This window comes from Myotis myotis, unplaced genomic scaffold (genome assembly GCF_014108235.1).
Source record: "Myotis myotis isolate mMyoMyo1 unplaced genomic scaffold, mMyoMyo1.p scaffold_m19_p_10, whole genome shotgun sequence".
In the NCBI taxonomy this organism is placed as follows: domain Eukaryota; kingdom Metazoa; phylum Chordata; class Mammalia; order Chiroptera; family Vespertilionidae; genus Myotis; species Myotis myotis.
The window spans coordinates 28594177-28611274 of record NW_023416314.1 but is presented as its reverse complement, the minus strand read 5'-3'; the positions used below and the strand labels follow the sequence as shown (position 1 = coordinate 28611274).

The 17098-nt window shown below is 49.4% G+C and overlaps 1 protein-coding gene across 2 annotated transcripts in view; it reads right to left on the bottom strand.

Annotated features, from left to right (window-relative positions):
* Positions 1 to 17098, bottom strand: part of ME3 (malic enzyme 3) — a 188631-nt gene that overhangs the window by 13171 nt on the left and 158362 nt on the right. For both annotated transcript variants that reach the window (XM_036324741.1, XM_036324742.1), the window contains 6 exons: positions 5818 to 5915; positions 5179 to 5292; positions 3406 to 3511; positions 2668 to 2810; positions 1967 to 2140; positions 358 to 456 (listed from right to left, as the gene is read on the bottom strand). In XM_036324741.1, the coding sequence (XP_036180634.1) occupies positions 358 to 456; positions 1967 to 2140; positions 2668 to 2810; positions 3406 to 3511; positions 5179 to 5292; positions 5818 to 5915 (734 nt within the window). The remainder of the gene's footprint in view (positions 1 to 357; positions 457 to 1966; positions 2141 to 2667; positions 2811 to 3405; positions 3512 to 5178; positions 5293 to 5817; positions 5916 to 17098) is intronic.

Below are 17098 nucleotides of genomic sequence, written 5' to 3'. Positions count from 1 at the left end.
CCCCACTGCTTGAGCTCTTTCCATGATGCTATGCAAGTTGTCCTTTCTGTATAAATGGGTACTTATGATTCATTAAAAAAAATTCCACCCACATTCTGGTCCGCAGAACTACGGACTTTGATGGTCTTTCTGCCTGGTGTTTGAGTGGAAAGTCAGGATCATTCCCAGAACTGGCCTGAGTGGGTGTTGGGGGTAGGGCTGGAGCTGCAGGCAGGAGTTTGTCACTCAGCCTCTGGGCTGTATGCAGTGCAGCCCAAGGAGCTCGGGTTGTCGCCACACCCCCTCAGTCCTTCTGAAGTCACAGAGACAGTGGATGAGCCTCTCTACCCATATCGTAGGGAAAAGGGTTCTCCTTACTTTGACAGCGATTCTCAGAGACACGTCTCGGATGGTATTGAGTGGTGGGTACAGTCTCCCCTGGGACAGATGATGTTCAGAGACCTCGTGAGCAATTTTCTGGGGAGAGAGAACCAAGAGGAAGAAGCTCAGTTTCCGCCTTCCCAGAACAAGCCCAACCCATCACACCAAAGACTCCTCTCCCAGGTCACACAGGAAGGCTCTAGCAACCATGTTTCTGCACAATGGGGGGATTTGCTTTCAGGCCGACTTCAAGCACGACCTGACTATTTCCAACCAGTGGGAGTTTCAAACAGCCCTGCCCACAGCCATAGGACACACCACCACCACTGACTGTAGCAATGAGAAGAAACACAAGCACAGAATACGGGAGACAGAACCACAGCACAGAGCTGTAGCTAGTGTTCACATAGTTTGGGGGAGGCTGGAAACCCTAGGAGACATCTCTGCATGGCTACACAGAGCTGACACTCAAAGACCAAGACATAGGAAGAAGAAACCTGGTGGTAACTGGTGGGACTCAGGAATGGGGCCAAGCAGGGCTGCATTTGGTCTCTCTCCAGTGCCATGGGGAGGGGGTGTGAGTGGATTCGGAGATCAAGTAGAGTCTTTGGAGCTTGTGGGCACAAACAGAGACATTTCTATGCCTCAGAGTCAGGTTAAACGTGAAGTGCCCAACATTTAGGAAGCACTTGATAAATAATAACTGTAACTGTAATGATCAGTGAGCATTATTATGAAGAGTGCTGTCATTCTTAAAGAATTCTTTCATTGTTTTCACTGTGTCTAGTAAAGATTGCTTCTGGGCCAAAACCGGTTTGGCTCAGTGGATGGAGCGTCGGCCTGCGGACTGAAAGGTCCCAGGTTCGATTCCGGTCGGGGGCATGTGCCTGGGTTGTGGGCACATCCCCAGTGGGAGATGTGCAGGAGGCAGCTGATCGATGTTTCTCTCTCATCGATGTTTCTGACTCTCTCTCTCTCTCTCCCTTCCTCTCTGTAAAAAATCAATAAAATATATTAAAAAAAAAAAAAAAAGATTGCTTCTGGGAGCTTTTCTATGGAGATACCTGGAGCAGGGGCATCCCATGCCTCTAGATCTGTGCTCAAGATCCGGTACTCAGAGCAGGCAAACCAGACATGCAGCCCATCCCCTTCCTTACAGACAGCTGCCCTAGTGAGGCTTATTCTGCCAGCAGTTTCCCCAGTGATGTGGCCCAGACCCAGGGATGGAAGAACCCGTCGCCTATCATGGTTCACAGGCCCACAGTTTCAGACGTCTTAGGTGGCATCTCCTCTGTACTAGGCATCTAGATGGTCACTGCTGGGTGCCAGGGAGCAGTACAAGGTATGTCTCCTTACTGCCAGCGCCCCCTGTTGGCACCCCTCCCATTGACTATTTCCTTTCCCCCCATTAAAAACCCTGTGTGTGTTTTGAGAGAAGTTCAAGCCTCACAGTGGTTTTGAGAGAAGCTTAAGGTCCAGGACCTTTGGTATCCATTGCCAGGGTTGGCAGCAGGTGAGCAGAAGAGACCAGAGGAGGAATCTTTGGGGGCCCCGTGTAAGACCTGGGGTAGATCATAGGTCCTATGGGGAGGATTGAGAGTGATACCTCTGCTGTCAGGAGGAAGATCTCATCTGGGATGTGCCGGATCCCGCCGGCGATGACTCCCAGCGCCACTCCAGGGAACACATAGGCGTTGTTTCCCTGGCCCGGAATGAAGGTCCTGCCGTCTTCCAGAGTCACGTTCTCAAAAGGACTTCCGCTGGCAAAGATCCCTCGGCCCTGGAGGCAGGAAGAAAGTCAGAGACGAACTGGAGATCGGTTTCGGGCAGCAGTGGTGGCCTAGTCTTATGTCTCAATGCTGGACCTTCCTTCATCCTCTCCCCAATGCTCAGCATCGTGCCGAGCACACTGCACTCATTCATGACCTTAGCCCCACTGTTACCTGCTAGCCAAGAAGCTGCTGAGAGGTGGAAGTGTACCTTTTTCACCTGTCACCTCCTGGGAGGGCCAACCCAGGACCTGACAGTTACGTATGTGACCTTGCGTTCTGGTCAAAGCTCTGTGTTATTAGAAGAACCGTGAGCAGTGTAGCTCAATGGGAAGAGCTTGGGCTTTGGAGTCAGACCTGAGTTTGAGGGTCAGCTCCAGCTCCTTATTGGCTCTGTGCCCTTGGGCAAGTTACTTCATCTTTCTGAACCTCAGTTTGCTCATCAGCAGTGTGGGGACTTTTTTCACCCTCAGAGGGTTACTCATAGTTATTGCTACTATGTCCTCTCAGCCTGGGGAGGGAAGGACTCCTTGCTGACCTCGGTGACCTGGTAGCACTTCTCAGCTGTGCACTCGGCCTTGCTGGTGGGGTTGCTCAGGGCAAAGATGATAGGGCGCTCGTGGAAGGAGGCCATGTCCCTCAGAATCTGCTCCGTGAAGGCTCCTGCGATGGCAGCAACACCTACAGGGGAAAAGGTGGGTAGTGGGGATGCCTATCTGTATAAACAGCCCATTCCCCTCCTGGTGGTAGGGTGGGGGAATGAGGTGCAACATGAAAGACTCATGAGTCTTGGGGATGGCATCTGACACAGGGATGGAGGAAGCAGAGAGAACAGGGTCCTTCTGGTTGAGCTGGCTGAGACCTCCTGTTGATCCCTGAGGACCACTGGTCTACTTCAGGGCGATACCCAGGTAGGGTGCACCCGTGAAGGCATTTCTGGACCTTGTCCTTTATTGTAGGCTACTCTGGCCGTACAGGGAGGGATGCCAGGGTCCCTGCCTGAGAGAAGGAATGCTCATTTCATCCTGGTTAGAGAGACCAGCTCTGCGCTCTTTCACAGTACTGTACAACTGCATCTTTAAGCCCCTTGATGCCTTGGTTCTATGGTTTTTATACAGTAGTCACTCAATAAAAGTCTTGGTATTGAATTAGACATGGGATAGGGGAAAGAGCTGTGTTTCCATGGGCCACTTATGCCTCTTTGCTGAGCCTCAGTCTCCACCTGCAATCAAGAGGGTTAGCTGGGCTGGGCAGTGAGCTGCCTCCCTCCTCCTACCTATGATGGCCGTGGGCTTCACCAGCCTCACCACCTCCTCCAGGGAGTTCACTTCAGGATGGTCCTGGGCAAACATCTCCTTCTCATGGTTTAGGTGGCTTCTTCCCTGCAGGAAAAGGAAGACCTCGAAGCAGCTGTAGTGAGAACCTCTAGGGAGGGGCATGGATGCATTTGGAGACTTGGAGCATTTCCTGCTGAGCCCTGTGCTTTGGTCTGAGCCATCAGGAGCCTTGGGACCTGCCCTCTTGATCAGATTTCCTGGCAGAACTGAAGGTAGAACTTAAGGATTTTTAGTGTGTGTGTGTGTGTGTGTGTGTGTGTGTGTGTGTGTGTGTGTGGTGCTTTTATTTAACCCAAACCATCTATGGAGAATCTATAAAGCCCATCTTGGAACTGCTGGGTCCTGGCTTCCTGGGCCAGAACAAAGAGACTCTCAGGAAATGCATGAGTCTAACTATGACCCCTGGCCCCAAGGCATCCAGCACCCAGATCCAATTGACAGATGGGGCCTGAGGGAACGAATCTGCATGCATTTTATGAGCCATTAACTTCCCTGTGAACAATACCAGGCCAAGGTCCAGAACAGGCTTACAATGGCTGGCTACACCACCAGATCAGCCAGATTGCTTCCGTTTCACCTAACAGGAGTCGGTGGGTGACAGGCTGGTAAATAGGTACAAACGTTTCTGATGACTCATTTGGGTTGCTCTCCTCATGAAGAGTGAAGAGATCAGCTTGAGAGATCTTTTAGTAGGGGTGGCTCAATGGGGTTAGCAAAATGATATTGAAAGATGGGCAAGAGGGAAGTGTGGCAGCCTCGACCTGTGCCTAGATTATGCTTTGGAATGACCTGGGGTGGGAGGAGGTGTCTCCAGGCCTCAGTTCCTTCCAGCAGTAACCTGGCTCTATATGGAACAATAGGAAGGTCAGTAAGGGGTCTCTGCTTTTCTTGGTTGGTGGTCCCACATACTTTCCCTGTTCCTATCTCTGTTTTTTTTTTTTTTTTTTTTTTTTTTTTAAATCTCTCACCGACATTCTGTGTTAGTGACATTCTGGGAATAAAAATGTGGAACTCTTGAGTGAAGTCCCAAGGGAGGAGGTCATCTGATTGTGCCCCTCACCACATCCCCGTCAGAAGCTGGACTGTCTCTCTCCCATTCACTCTTTCACTCATATGCCAAACATTAGTTATGCGCCTACCATATGCCAGACATTGACATAAGACTACAGAGACTAGTGGGGAGACAGAGTAGTAAAGGGGCAACTGCCCGATAATGTGGTAAGTGCAATTTATGGGGAGGGGGCTAAACGAGTATAGATGTAGTAAATTGAGACCTAGATGCTCAGAGGAAGCTTCTTGGAGGAGGTAACACTTGAGCTAAACCAGCAGGTTAAGGAGGAAATGGATGGGACGTGTGGAATTGAGAGTGGGTGTGAGGGAAAAGAGAAGGGCATTTCAAGCAGAGGAACAAAATGTGCAAATATGTGGAACAGAGCATGTGTTACTTTTGGACATGATTCATTATGGCTGGAGGTTAGTACAGGCAGGGAGTGGTGGGAGATAGGGCCGGATGGGGCACACATACACACACCTGCACACATATTCAAAGCTGTTGGACAGAAGCGATTAAGGCTACTTTACAATGAGTCTTTTGCTTTGGAGTCTTTTGTCCTCTATTCTGTCTGAGCAGTTTGTCCCTTGGAGACCTCATCCTGTCTATTTCCAATAGCTGAAGGTGTCAGGAAGCCTCCAGGTCTGCAAACTGACAATACCTTGACAATGAGTCCTTTGGAATCCACCATCCAGATCTTCTTCTTGGCCTCTGCCTTGGGTATGCCTTCTTTCTCTAGGGCCATGACAAGGAGGTGGGCGATGCCCATGGCTGCCTGGGAGGAATCAAAGGGTGAATGCTCAGACATAGAGCAAACAACTACTCAGCATTTACCAGATGTTTCACCAAGATGCTGTCTCCTTCCCCCTTACTTTCAGGAGACCCAGTTAAGTCCTTGCCTCGAGTCATCAAATGCTGGGGCCCAGGCTGCTGCAATGATCACAACGCACCTGTGATTCTTCCTCTTTTCAGAACCTCAGAGCACTTCCCGACTTGACACCCTACCACCCACTATTTTTTTCCTTAAATATATTTTTATTGATTTCAGAGAGGGAGAGAGAGATAGAAACATCAATGATGAGAGAGAATCATTGATTGGCTGCCTTCTGCATGCCTGCATGCCCCACACTGGGGACTTGAGCCGGCAACCCAGGCATGTGCCCTTGACTGGAATCGAACCTGGGACCCTTCAGTCCACAGGCCAACACTCTATCCACTGAGCCAAACCAGCTAGGGCAAACCACCACCCATTCTTATTCTCCAACTGGAACAACAGTAGAGAGCCCCTGATGGCACCTACCTCACCTGCACCTTGGAAAACGAACATGTGATTGGAGAGCTTGTTCTTGGTGATTCTCAGAGCAGCTAGGATCCCTGCCACAGCGACGGCGGCTGTGCCTGCAACAGAATGGACTGAGGTCAACCTCTGGCGACTGGTGGTGGGACAAGCCACTTTTCTTAGCCCTTATAGAAGTTAAGCCTGAAGGGATGAAGGGTTTTAAAGCAAATCCATGCTCTCTTCGGCAGATGATTGTTAGTTTGAGAAACAGCTCCTGATTGTTACTCAATCCTGGGAGAGAAGATCAGAGAGTCAGGTGCTGCTATGACCATCATTTATAAATGAAATGACAAGGACAATTATAATGAAACCCCCAATAAAGTGTAAGAAATTCTTTGTTTAAGGGTAAACAATAACCATATTAAAAACAAGGCCGCAAACTAACTAAGAGACATTAAGTGACCATATGATCTGCGCTGTCTATCTTATCCACCAAGTCATAAGGTTGACTGGGCCCAGAAGCATACCATCATCAAATGGCATGAGCAACCCAGAAGGTATAAGTTCCATGAGCAGGTGGCTCAGATTTGCTTGACACCTACTCCTGCTGCATGACTTCTTCTCTCTCAATCCACACCTAAGGCCCCAAAAGGAATTCCTCATGACCAGCTGACCAAGGAGAAAATAACTTGGACTTGATGGCAGTATATATTCTTAATGATCTGCTACTATCAACTAAAAGTGTATGATTGTAGTTTCACAGCCCCAATATAAAGGTAGCCCTAAGGGTATTGGTGAAGGAAATCTTTCCTATGCACATGACTTCAAATCACAAACTTGGCTGTCCACTTTGGTCCAAGAGTTGGCTAGGTCCTCACTAGTTCATGGGCAGTTGCTAATGGTTTAGCTCAGGGATCCTCAAACTACGGCCCACGGGCCACATGCGGCCCGCCGAAAACATTTATCCGGCCCGCTAGGTGTTTTTGCCGCCGCTGCCTGTTGCTTAGCAGCCGACTCATCCCGGGCCTGCAGTGCGCATGTGTGGAATGTGCGCCTCACTCTCCAACTCCCCTCCTTCTGTTTGTCTCTCCACTCCTCCTCTCAGTCTCGGGTGTGATGGGACGAGTCATGAGCTTGCCTGTGCAGAGCCTGCTGCTGCCTGAGGACTGAGGTAAGAACAAGTTAGGATTTATTTTTTTTGGAAGTTATGGGAGCCTTATTTTTTTTTGAAGTTTTGTTTTTTTACTTCAAAATAAGATTATGTGCAGTGTGCATAGGAATTTGTTCATAGTTTTTTTTTTTTAAACTATAGTCCGGCCCTCCAATGGTCTATGGGACAGTGAACTGGCCCCCTGTTTAAAAAGTTTGAGGACCCCTGGTTTAGCTGGATGGTCAGGGATTTAAAAAAGAACAAAACAGTAAGATTGGTGATGAGGAAGTCTGGTGTGTGTGTGGGTGTATGGACCTCTTGAAATGGGTACAGAGTGTGAAGATATTTGTGCCCCATATGAAAGGTAACCATAGGGCATAATGAGACTAGGTTCTTAATAATCAGGGGGACAGCATGGCATGTCCTGTGTATGTCAGCATCTTTCCCCAGTCACCTAGAGTTTGTTCAACAAGTTTATGTACAAAGTAGTCATGGTGACAAGGATGGAGGCTTTGCATGGACTTCCTCTCACTACTGTGATTGCCAAACGATTAACCTGTCAATGGCAGAGACCAAGCTCCTGATATGGCACCATTTCCTGGGAGGACCATCCAGCTGGCAGCAGAGTGATTACATTGGACTCCTTTGATTATAGACAGGAAAGAGACTTGTCCTCATGGGATAAACTTGTATTTTGGATATGGATTTTCCTTCCCTGTTCATAATGCTCTGTCAGTGCCATCATCTGTGGATGTTTGGAATGCCTGTTCACCATCCTGATATATTCCAGACAACAAGGCTTCTTTCTAATCAAGGAATTCATTTCAGAGTAACAGAAGTGAAGCGATAGGCTCAGACCCTTGGATTCAGTGGTCTTGACATGTACTCTCTCACCCAGGAGCAGCTGGCCTCAAAGATCGGTCGAATGGGCTACTGAAGACTTACTTAAGACTTAGTTCAGGTAACACTCTATGAAGAAGGTAAGGTTCTGTTTTACAGAATGCAATATAGAATTTGACTTAGCAAACAATGCATTGTGTTTCTTCTCCCACAGCCAGAATGCTTGCTTCTGGAACTCAAGGGGTTGAAGTGGGAGTGGCTCCTCTCACCATTTCACCTAATAACTCACTTGCAGAATTTTTGGTTTTTGTTTTGTTAATCCTCACTTGAGGATATTTCCCCCGTTTTATTTTAGAGAGTGGATGTGAGGAAGAGACAGAGTGTGAGAGCGCGAGTGAGAGAGGGGGAGAGAGAGAGAGAGAGAGAGAGAGAGAGAGAGAGAGAGAGAGAGAGAGAGAAACATTGATGTGAGGGAGACACATGCATTGGTTGACTCCTGCACATGCCTGGGTCAGGGCCAGGGACTGAGCCTGCAAAGGAGAAAGAGAGAGGGAGAGGGAGAGGGAGAGAGAGCTAGAGACATAATTGATCGGCTGCCTTCTGCACGCCCCACACTGGGGTTCGAGCCTGCAACCTGGACGTATGCTCTGACCAGGAATTGAACTGTGACCTCCTAGTTCATAGGTCGATGCTCAACCACTGAGCCATGCCAGCTGGGCTCATTCTTAAACTTCTTTAACATTCAGCACCACAGGACCACATTTATTCAAATCAATTTCCTAAGTTTGTATATGAGGGTTATCTCCAGTCTTGTCTGTGCCCCAACAATAGATGGCAAATTTCTTGATTTGGGGAGCTGTGCCTGCAACAGTCTGGGTCCCTCAGCAGGCAGACTCCATCAAGGGCTGTGGCTGCGAATGGCGCCTCAAGAATACTCTGGGCGCCTCAAGGATGCACTGGCCACCTCTGCCATCTTGGCTTCTGACGGTGAGCCCCCTTTATATGTTTTAATGTAAAGATATTTATTTAATACTATTTTTGCAACCCACACCCCCATTCTTTTGACATTGTTTCTGTAAATGCTGACTCTGACTAATATGTAGCTTGTAGATAAACAGCACACTTGCATTAGCATCCTACGAACTAATTGCAGAAGATACAGACTCCGACCTTCAGTCACCCCAGTTCCAGGAGATTTGCTAACCTTCAAAGGTAAAGGAGAACGTATAACCAGGACGACAAAGACCAGGATGACGCACACCAGACCATCACTTGGCCAGTTTTGAGATCCTTATGGGAATGGACTATGCTGGCCTGCACATAGAGAACTCTACAATCCCCGCCCATTGATTTCTTCGTTCTGCTTTCCCTCTCCCTCCCTATAAAAAGCTCTGTCTGTACTGAAATGTTGAGATGGGCTTTGGACAAGAGTCCCCCATCTTCTCGAGAGGCTGGCACGCAAATGAACTTCTTTCTTTTTTAACCAGCACCTGTCTTACCAGGTTGGCCTTCAGGCAGTTGGACCTTGGTTCCGTTTTCACTATTGTCCCCATTTTACAGATTAGGAAAATGAGGCACAGAGCAGTTTGTTGAGTTGTTCAAGATCACATAACAGAATGAAGCTTTGAACCGAGGGAATCAGGCTCTAGGGCTTCTGCTCATAATCCCTGAACTGCACTTCATTGGGTTATTAAGAAGGAGGAAAACCTTAAATAGTCTACATATCATGATTCTAATTATAAAAAACATACACAGAAAATCTGGAAGGAACTACAAAATACTAATGGTTGCAGGGTGGGAGTATGAGTGAATTTTCGTTTTCTGTTTTCCAGGGGGTTTGTTTTTGTTAGCTCAGGGTGGAGCCTTCTCCCAGAACATGGGTTGGATTTATGCCTAGCTTAGAGGCTGTGTGGTGGGCTGAGACAGGGGGCACAGCAAATAGTCAGAGTCTAATGAATGCACATTCATCATTGCAGATAGCAGAAGGCAGGACCCGAGGCAGGAACATACTCCCCAGGCTCTCAGCCTTCACACACCTATGGCCTGGAGGGACTGCTGAGATGTCATCCGGATCCAGAGCCAGGGCTGAGGACCTCAGGGGCTTTCTAACACTGTCTGAAGGCCCCAAAGGAGCCCAGTGTGCATTTCATGAAGGCCTACCAGGCGAAGGCACTACCGTGGAAGACAGATGAATCAAACCTGGTCCCTGCACTCAGGTATATCCCAGTTTATACAAATAACTGTAACACAGAGGTCATTGTTTCAAACCATTGCATTCCTCCATTTATCGATTGAGCATAGATTATTTACCAGACTCTAGGGCAGCGGTCGCCAACTGGTGGTCCACGGACCGCTAGTGGTCTGTGAGGTCCGAAAGGTTGGCGACCGCCGGTTTAAGGAGACCTTTGGAGGGTACTGAGGATACCATTGGTAACAAGATAGGTTCATTCCTGCTTCAGAAAGAAAGAAGCTGCTAAATGAGTCTAAGTGTGATGACTGTTACAGAGTTGTTCATGATGCTCTTTTTGTCAGTTTACACGTAGAAAGGTATACTATCACTATCAGCCCACCTTTGCAGCTTCATCACTCCGCATGCACCCTATGTGCCAGTTGCATCGTTCACCATTCCCTAAGAGACCACATCCATTTTTTCCACTTCTGTGCTTTGCCCCTGCTGTTTCCATGAGAGAGAAACATTGATTGGTTGCCTCACGCATTGATTGATCCCCTTCCTGGGATCAAACCCTCAACCTGGGTATGTGCCTGACTGTGAATCAAACTCACTACTCTTCAGTGTGCAGGATGATGCTCTAACCACTAAGCACACCTGCCAGGGCTCTGATATCTACTTTTAAAATATATATGTGTATTTTTAAAAAAATATTTTTATTGATTGCAAAGAGGAAGGGAGAGGGACAGAGAGATAGAAACATCAATGATGAGAGAGAATCATTGATCGGCTGTCTCCTGCATGCCCCTTACTGGGGATTGAACCCACTACCTAGGCATGAACACTGACCAGGAATTGAATCGTGACCTCCTGGTTCATAGGTCGATGCTCAACCACTGAGCCACACGGGCTGCACTGATGTCTACTTTTTATCTAAGCTGGGCTATGTCATGGCCAGGCTGATCACTGCACTGCATTTAAAAGGAACACCCAATCTGACATCCAAGAAAGCATAAAAAAGTGGTTTAGATAGCTATTTAAATCACTCACAGAGGTTGTGAGATTTGCATGGTATAAACCTCCTCCCAAGTCCCCAAACCCCATTGTCCATCATTTTCTCAAAGTCCACTTATCGTGGTGGCTATTCCCCAGTTTTCCGTCTCCCTGCAAACAACCTCATCTGTCTTACTTTTTGCCTCTCAAAACCCACTTTCATTTGTCCTTCCAAGTCAGAGCCTGTAATCCAAAAGATCTCCAGATGATTTACGTGCCCATTTAAGTTCGATATTCACTGAACTAGATGACTTCTCTAGGTGAAGCACTAGTTTCCTTCCACTGGACAGAGAGACCAGGGTGTTTCCTGCTCAGCTGATTCTATTTCTGAACTGCCTTCTGCCTTCCGAAAGGAGAAGTACAAAGCACCTGCCACCAGATGGCGCCAAAAGATATTTCATCACCAAAGCTCCCCCAAACACTGCCATCTTGATGAGTCTTTTTTTTCTTGGGTGTTAAATATCTTCTGTGGTTAAAACCTGCAGGTTGAATAATGGCTTACCTGCGAAATACAGAAGTGGCCTATTATGGAAAGGTGAATTTTCAGTGCTAAAATCCAGTGCTGGATGGGGATTGGAGAGCATGACATCCAACAATTGTACAGAAAAGGAAACGACGCCAGAGAGAGGCAGTGGCCTGCCCATCTGTCACCCAGTTGGAAGCAGAGCAGGGAAACCTGGGTGCTGCTTCAGGGTCTAGGCAGCTCAGACAGCCTTTCCTGACTCTAAAGGTGAAGGTGGCAGGAGCGGCATTGATGGGGTTTCCCTGGAGGAGAACTGAGGGGTGGGAGGTAGAGGGAGATGAATTTAGGCAGTGGCTATACATGTTCAGTTGTGACTCTGGAAGAGGTGGGGAGCACAAACCTATGGGAAAAATTCAACGACAGGATACCAGGCAATTGTCATTTAATGACCACGCTCACCGTGACCTCGGCTCTATGCGATGTATGTGCTTACCTGCATTTGCTCATTGAGTCTTCACAACAACTCTGTGAAGTTGGTTCTATTTCCCCCCATGTCCCTCTCCAAAGTGGAAAGTGAAGTTCGAAGAAAAGAGCAACTATCAGGAGAGAACTTCTGAATGCTCTCACCACTAAGTCTATAAACCCTCCTCCTCCAAGCCCATATGCTCTGCCATTCCTTGCCTTACAATGGATGAACTGCCCCGGCTCCTAGCTAACGCTGTCTCTAGGTCTGTCTGTTCGGATCCATCATTTTTGCCCACTCAGGGAATCTGTCTTGTAGCTCCCTCCCCTTGTTTCTGCATCCCCTATTCCTCCCTATCTCCTGGATCACCGCCATTAGCATACAAATATGCCATAAAGCTCCAACCTAGAAAAGCCTTGACCCTGTAGTTCCCACCCTATTTCTTACTTCCCTTTATATCCAAACTCTGCTAATGAGCAGAATTTACTCATTGACTGTTTCCTTTGGTCTCCCTGAAACCCAATCCAATCAAGTGACTTCTCACTACCTTTTGTCAAGTCACCAGCACCTCACCTTACCAAATTGATTTATTACTTTTTTTTATAGAGAAAGAGGAAGGGAGATGGAGATACATCCATGTGAGTGATATATTGATTGACTGCCTCCTGCACACCCTCTACTGGGGGTCTAGCTGAAACCCAGGCATGTGCCCTGACCGGGAATTGAACCGGCAACTTCTTGGTGCACTGGAGGACACCCAACCAACTGAGTCACACTGGCCAGGGCCCATCTTGCCAAATTTAGTGGTCGGGCCGCAGCCCTCCTGGTCCTTGACCTCTCTCTTAGCAGCATTTGACACTGTTGCTCATTTTTCCTTTGGGAAACTCTTGGTATTTGGTTTCTGGAGCCCACACTCATGGTCACCTTTCTGGGCTCTTCCTCTGAGTCCACCCTCTGAAGTGGCAAGTTATCCTAATTACAGACGGAAACTCAAGAGGAAAACAGCAGTTCTTCAAGCCCATATTATAAAGGTTGGCAAATAAAGTTATCTCTGTTATTAACTTTCATTTTGGGGGATGCTTGGGTAACAGTTTAGAGATTTAAAAACGGAGAGGAAGGAAGCTGCTTAGCTCGCTGGAGGAAACCCCGCTGGAATAGCCCCGGGGTCCAAGGATGTTTTGAAACTTGGCTTGTGCCATAAATGGCATGGGCAGCAGAAAGCATGCCTGGTTGTTCCTCCTTCATGATGAAAGAAAAACAAATCTGCCTTTTCCGAGGGAGCTTTCCATAATTGCACTTCCTGCAAGCTGGGAGCTGGAGGCTGCAGGTTCAGGAAATGCACCAAGGGCAGGCTGAAAACGTGGTTTCTCTTCTGCTTTTAGTGGTCACACAAAGTTAAAGGAGCTTCCATGCTAAACAACCAATGATTGGAGAAAAGAGAAAGAAATGGCTGTTTCTCAGGTGAGGCCAGGCTGTGAGCAGGACAGGGAATTAAGCTCCCTGGGATCTGGCCGAGGTGGATTGGGAGGCCTGGGGCCCTGGGGCCCTGGGGCGGCGACTCCCAGGCCAGGCTTGCTTCCAAGAGCCACTGAACTACCACCATTCACGTGTTTATTAGCAACTGAGTGGCAGTGCTGGGGCCTGACTGGGCTCGGCCTTGGGTATGTTGGATGACTGAACAGTTTTGTTCACAGGAAGTTCACAGTATAAAGGTTCAGAAAATTCAAGTTCTCCTTATTGGATATGAAGCAAAGGGCTTCTCCGAAGGCCTCAACCCTATTTGTGTGTCATGAGGGGACTTTTCTGAAGCCCTCGGACTCTCTAGAAGGCGCTTCCTGGCCCATGGAGAGGGTGGGGTTAGGCCTATTCTGCTGCAATTTGGAAGGAACCAGAGGGAATAGTTACCATCTTCTCTGCTTCTTTGGGGATTTAATGGAATCAACAGGTTATGGGGGTGTCTCAGAGGAGCCAGGATCAGATGCAGGAGACTCATGAGAACCTCAGGACTGGGACAGCCTCGGAACACAGGACTAGTTTCACTGTGGGGGAGAGAGAACAGAAAGGTGTGTGTGGTGTGTGTGTGTGTGTGTGTGTGTGTGTGTGTGTGTCTGTGTGTCTGTGTGGCTGTCGCAGACCCCTGACAGCCAGAAATAACTCATAAACAGGACAAACCGGCTGAACAGTCTTCAGAGCCGGGCCATCCCTCCCCTTCCGCCCCTTTCCTACTGTGGCATCTGAGCCCTGTGGTACTGATACTGAGAAGCATTCTGCAAGGTGGGTGACCACTGCCTAATGTCACCTCCTTCCGGCCCTGGGGAAAGGCGGGGACAGGCGCGGCCCTGGGTGCAGTGTCCAAGGAGTGGTGAGGCTTAAGTCCTTAAGGACAAAGAGAAATGAGCCAAGAGCAGAGGAGAGTTCTAGACAGAGGGGCCAGCACATTCAAAGTCGCAGAGTTGGCCCTGGCCGGTTTGGCTCAGTGGATAGAGCATTGGCCTGTGGTCTGAAGGGTCCTGGGTTTGATTCCAGTCAAGGGCACATGCCCCGGTTACGGGCTCGATCCCAGTAGTGGGAGTGCAGGAGGCAGCTAATCAATGATTCTCATCATTGATGTTTCTCTTTCTCTCTTCCTCTCCCTTCCTCTCTGAAATCAATAACAATAAAAGTATATCAAAGTCGCAGAGTTGGCAGAGAATTCACAGACATGGAATAATTCACTGGGCTGGAAGGTATGTGTGGAAAGGAGAGAGCTGAGGTGGGGCCCTGCCTCTCTCCTCCTCAGGACTTCCAGTCCTGTGCTCACAGGGGTCCTCTCCTCACCTCCCCCAAAGCCTCTATCTCAGGTCTCCACCCTTTCCCCTTCCCATACGTAAGTGCCAGGGGTCTACTATGCACTAGGGGTCTTCGTGCCAGGTTCCTGCTGCACATCACTCCAGGCCTTACAACAACCTGGTGCCACAGACAGAGGGATGATAGAAATACTTAGTGAACTGGCATGGGCTGCAGCCAACAGCACAAAGCATAGCTTTGCAAAAGCATCTGGGTCATCCTGGCGGAACTGGCTGATGACCAGATGTGGCTATTAATTGTACATCAATTTTATGTCCATTTTACAGATAAGGAAAAGAAGGCTGTGCAGATTTAAGCCATTTGGCCAAAGCCACAATGCAGAAAAGTGGAGACTGACCTAGGCCTGTCTCACTCCAATGCCTGACAGGTAAGCTCTATGGCTCATAACGGAAAACTCAAAAACTTAACCGTGTGAGGAGGTGATGATGCCTGACATACCACACGGGCACCACCGGCCTTGGGGATGAGGCAGGCCTTGGGCAAGGCAGCCCACAGAAGGCTGGTGGGTAGGAGGGTGCTCTGGGGCTGACAAGCTGCTGGGTTTTCTGTCCCCAGCCACATGTCGTGGGCAGCTATTAGGGAGGCCAGGCGCCCGTGGTTACTGGCCAGCAATGTCCTGGACCTGGCTCCTTTGGGAGGATAGGCATGGCCATTGCTCCTGCCCTTCCTCCTCCAGGTCTCTCCCCTCCTCAGTGCAGGGAGGCCTCCCGGGTCCCAGCTGAAACAACAAAGTCACCTGTGGCTTTTCCAGAATTCCCGAGGAGGCTGCCAGCGATGAGTCAGGGCCACCGGCAGCCCTGGGCACCCGGAACCAGCCTGGGGCGCAGAGACTTTCCATGGGATGGGGAGGGGTTAGGGGAGCAGGGGCAGCCCTGGGGACCATCGCCCTCCTGCTGGGGCTCCACAGGCCCCGCCCCTGGTTGGCCCTGTGGGTCGGTGACCCCAGGTGTGTGTGTTACAGCAAGACTGGCTGAGAGACACTTCCAGTCCTGGGCCCGAGCTCCCGTTCAGCACCAGGCCTGGCCCTGCTCTCCTGGGCTCAGTCTGCTGGGACCCCGAGGCCTTTAGTCGCATCTTCCCTTGTTCCATGAAGGACACCAGGTGGGGCTGATGTGCAGAGCAGGCAGACGGCCCAGTCTCATTGTCATAAGGGCAGCCTGACCCCAGCCCCTGCCCTGTGTGGGGGCTAGTGGATTCTGGCCACTGGTCCTGCTGGGGTGGCCTGGCCTGTCCCCAGCCACCACATGTGGCATGGTTTTGGTTTCTGATCATCCCTGTGATCGCTCTCTCCCTTTCTCCCAGCCCTCTTCAATTCTGTGCATGCCGGCGTTCCTTTCCTAGTTTTGAGCAAGGCTGTGTAGTCTTACATTTCTTGTTTTTTTTTAAACTTTGTATTTGGAGGCACTTCTAGTATGAGCTTAATCTTCTACGCTGCCCCATTAGTCCTGGAGCTCCTCACCAGTCCCCTCACTGCCCACTTGGCAACAAGAGTGCTCATCATAGGCTTCTGGCCCTGGGCCCCTCACTAACCAGCTGGTGACGTGGGTGAGACCCTTGACCCCTGTAAGCTTCATCTTTGAGTCTGTAAACTCCAGGAGCAAGAGGAGGGAATGGGAAAGGTGAGGTGAGCAGCAGGATGCCGGAGAGCAGTGATGCCCACTCTTAATCCTTAGCAAGAAGACTCACTGCACCACCTCATCCACAGATAAGAAGAGGCAGCCTGGTATCGTGGAGAGAGGGTGGAGAGTTCCGAGTCAGAAATAACTAGGTTCAGTTACTGTTATCCAGAAATAACTATGGATGGCTATGTGACCTGGAGAAAAACTCAACCCTTGAACTTCAGTTTCCTCATCAATGACATGAGACAGCAAAGCAGGGGGCCGGCGGGGGAGGGGTGCAGTTTACAAGGAAGTTATGAGACAGCGTGAATGAAAACCACTTTGTACGCAGCTTGGGTTCTCTGAGAAGCAGATTCTGAGCCACGTGGTATCCATGGGTGGGTGTGCTTATGAGAATGTCGATTTGCATGTGTAGACTTCATTCATTCATTCTTCAAACATGTGTGAAGCATCTTCGATGTGCCAGGCACTGTGCGGGGAGCTGGGAAATGGTTCATGCCTCTCTTGGGGAGACCAACAACCCAATGCAGGCATTTGGGGTACAGTGTGGTAAGGAGACTGGCAGGGGAGCACAGGTGTTTGTGGGAGCATCTGGTGTGCATCCAAACCAGACTGGGGAGGGGGGGGCTGATGTGGGACCTTCCCTGGGACAGGAGACCCTTGAGCTTAGTCTTGAAGGGTGAGTAGGAGTTCGTTT